This window comes from Nicotiana tabacum, chromosome 22 (genome assembly GCF_000715075.1).
Source record: "Nicotiana tabacum cultivar K326 chromosome 22, ASM71507v2, whole genome shotgun sequence".
In the NCBI taxonomy this organism is placed as follows: Eukaryota; Viridiplantae; Streptophyta; class Magnoliopsida; order Solanales; family Solanaceae; genus Nicotiana; species Nicotiana tabacum.
In genome coordinates, this window is record NC_134101.1 from 139,974,422 (window position 1) to 139,977,773 (window position 3,352).

At 34.8% G+C, this 3,352-nt stretch overlaps 1 protein-coding gene across 1 annotated transcript; it reads right to left on the reverse strand.

Annotated features, from left to right (window-relative positions):
* Positions 1 to 243: 243 nt before the first annotated feature.
* LOC142176078 (uncharacterized) lies at positions 244 to 3,076 on the reverse strand. Its single transcript, XM_075243142.1, has 6 exons — positions 2,749 to 3,076; positions 2,372 to 2,576; positions 1,961 to 2,224; positions 1,674 to 1,756; positions 890 to 1,500; positions 244 to 687 (listed from the first exon to the last, which is right to left on the reverse strand). Exons 1-6 carry the CDS (start codon positions 3,074 to 3,076, stop codon positions 244 to 246), a joined length of 1,935 nt encoding a protein of 644 aa, XP_075099243.1.
* Between the last annotated feature and the right edge of the window lie 276 nt (positions 3,077 to 3,352).

Below are 3,352 nucleotides of genomic sequence, written 5' to 3' on the forward strand. Positions count from 1 at the left end.
GAATGCATTCTTTATTAATATCAGTTTTTTGTATACAGTAAATATTAAAGTTTAACTATTCTATAAAAAAAAAGACAACTTTAGATGCTTGACAGAATACATAAAAACATAAATAGTGCAGATACACAAATTGATGTTTATACTTCTTATTCATCTTCAAAAACTTAAACAATTACACAAGAAAATCCGATAATTTGAGCTCACTAACATTTATTTTGAATAACTATTCTAACTACATGATATTCATTTCTTTTTCGGCGCATTCTTGCAAGTTCTTTTGTTATGCCCTTCACCTCCACAATTGCCACATGACACCTTGTATTTCTTTGACTTTATTTCATCAAATGTTTTATATCTTTCCTTGTGAGGTCTCCCTGGCTGCCTTTTATCTCCCGCCGGTGGCTTTACTACCTCATCCAAAATATGTTGTGGCACATCCCATTTGCCTTCATCAGGAAGAGGATTTACTGGCATTTCATAGGTAAGCAGAAGGCTCTTCCTTGTGTAATACGGAGAGCAATAGTTTTCGTATATTTCATTCCTATGCCTTAATGCTGCCAAAGCATGCGCACATGGAAGTTCATCAAGTTGGAATTGTCCATAGCTACATTTCTTGTTTTCTAGACACACCATGTACCGCTTCACACCATCTAACACAGTATGTATATGATCTGTTGAAGCCCTCACCTACAATTGAAGACCAAACAGAAATAATAATACATCAATCATTAAAATGGATTATCAACAATTTACCTACAAATCAGCAACAAATATATTACAGCTCATCTACAAACTATTATTACCGACAATTTGACTACAGTTTAACTACAATCTGGAAACACTGCAGCTAGTACTTTTTTTTTCTACTGCACCAAAAAAAATATCTTACCCTTAGTTTCTGAGATAATGTACTGTTGTCTTCCAATTCTTTGTTGTATTTGTGACCAAGGTATGTGAAAGTACCCTTTGCCTTCGATAACTTTTCTTTTGTCCAACGTTCAAGAAGAGTCCTCATATACTCAATTAGATCAAATATTGGAAGCTCTCTTGCATCTTTTGTTACTGCATTCAACGACTCGGCAATGTTTGACGTCATAGTAAAAGTTCTATTCACCGTTGTATGTACTCTTGACCATCTATGATAGCCAATATCATATAGGTAAGACTTTACACGCGGGTCTACCTCTTCAATCTTCAACATCCTTTCATTAAATTCATCCAGAGTGTATGACCGTGCTGTAGCAAAGTACAATTCATGTAATTGTAGATGTCCCTTCTTGAATTTTGACCTTATATTTGTCCATATATGCCACATGCAAGAGTAGTGTGCCATGCCCAGATAGACAACTGATGTTGCCTTCAGTATACTCTCATGCCTATCTGAAACAACACACATTGAAGGTCTTTCACCATATGCCTCCTTGAATTGCTCAAAGAACCACTTCCAAGACGCGTCGTTTTCAGAATCAACCACAGCATATGCCAAGGGCAAAATAGTACCTACATTTTTAGACATAAAATATGATTAAATAACAACTACAATATATATTGAGAATATAGACAAGTTAACTACATTCTTTTATATAACTACAAAATAACTACAACATAACTACAGTTTAACTGCATTTTAAAGACTGTCTACAAAATAAGTACAAAATTATTCCATTATTTACCTGCTGCATCCATGGTGCTTGCTGTCAGCATAATCCCCCTGTAGGCTGACTTTAAGAATGTCCCATCAACCACTACTACCGGCCTACAATGTTGCCAACCATTTATTGATGTACAAAGAGCAACAAATGCGTATAAGAAGCAATCATCTGCTGCCTTCTTCAATTTAACAACAGAACCAGGATAATTCTTCTCAAGAATATAAAAATATTTGGGTAATTTGTTGTAGGAGTCACACGGATTCCCTCTCAAAAACTGTAAAGCTTTTTCCTTTGCTCTCCATGCTTACGTGTAGCTTAGGTTCAGTCCATGTTCGGATAACATGTCAGTTTGTATGTCCTTTGGTGTGTAAACAGTCTTAGGATCACAATACTTTGGAACGACCATGCTACCAAGTACTGCTGCAGTACGTTTGCGCTGTATGAATGTTTCGTCCATTAGGTAGCATGTGTGTTGTCGGCTGAAACTTCTTATCTTGAACATTGCCGAATCATTAATTGACGTTGCCTTGAAATGCCATTTACAGCTTTCAGCAACACATATAAGCCAGTAGCTACAAAAGAAATACAATATTTACACAAATTTATGAAAAACTACAATTAACTACAAACTGACTAAATTTAACTACAATTTATAAAACCCACCTATCTTCAATCATACACTGATTTTGCTGATATATTATCCACAAATAACTACATACCTTCTATGACTAGATCTTTTTACTCTGAACTGGAACTTGTGCATCACTGAATAATTCTTCATTGCAGCAGCTACTGTTTGCTTGTCCTGATAAACTTGTCCTTCTTCAATATATGTTTGCGTAGATTCAGTTATTATTTCACTTTGATATTCCTCTATAGCTGGTGAGGATGGAAATTCAAGTAAGTTTAGGGATCCAGACGAACCTGCAAACAATAAATTCATAAATGTAGTTTCTATGTAGATAATTTTGAAAGCAACATTGCTTTATCCTTTTCAGTACTATGTGAGCTTTGTAGTTTAATTGTAGGTAATTGTAGTAATATTGTAGATAACATAGTAACACCATAACTCTCTGCAATGTCGAATAAAACATACATGCACTGGTGCTTTCATTGTTGATTGCCAATTCCATATTGAAATCTCTTACGCTTATACATAAAGGATACAAACCTAAGTTTTTATTCTCCTTTTTGCTTTCCATGTACACACGAACCCCCATATCATTCCTAATCTCCATTGGAGGACAATTCTCATTCACAATGTATTTGATTTCTATAATTTTATTCGATGTATCAATCGATAATTGTTCTCCAATTGTAGAACTGAGAATTCCGTAGCTTGCATTATCATCTACCACAATGGCATCAACTTCAAAATCTCTAAATCTGCCATAGTTATCCCAATTACCATTCGATTTCAGCATTATTGGGATTTTTGACATGATTTCATGTAGTTGATAGGAAAAAAGACGAAGAACAGATATAGTTTCGACAATTTGAGTACTGATATCGACGAAGAGCAATTTTGTATTCTACAATTTGTATTGCGTTGTAGAATTAGTAAAAGCAATTTGATTACTAAGCTTCAGTAACTTGCGTTTTTTGAGAATTGTAGTTGAGTGAGAGAAGAGAGATCTCTTTCTGTTGAGGAAGGAGAGAATTACGCAGCAATGAGATCTCCTTCAGTTTCAAAATTCGAA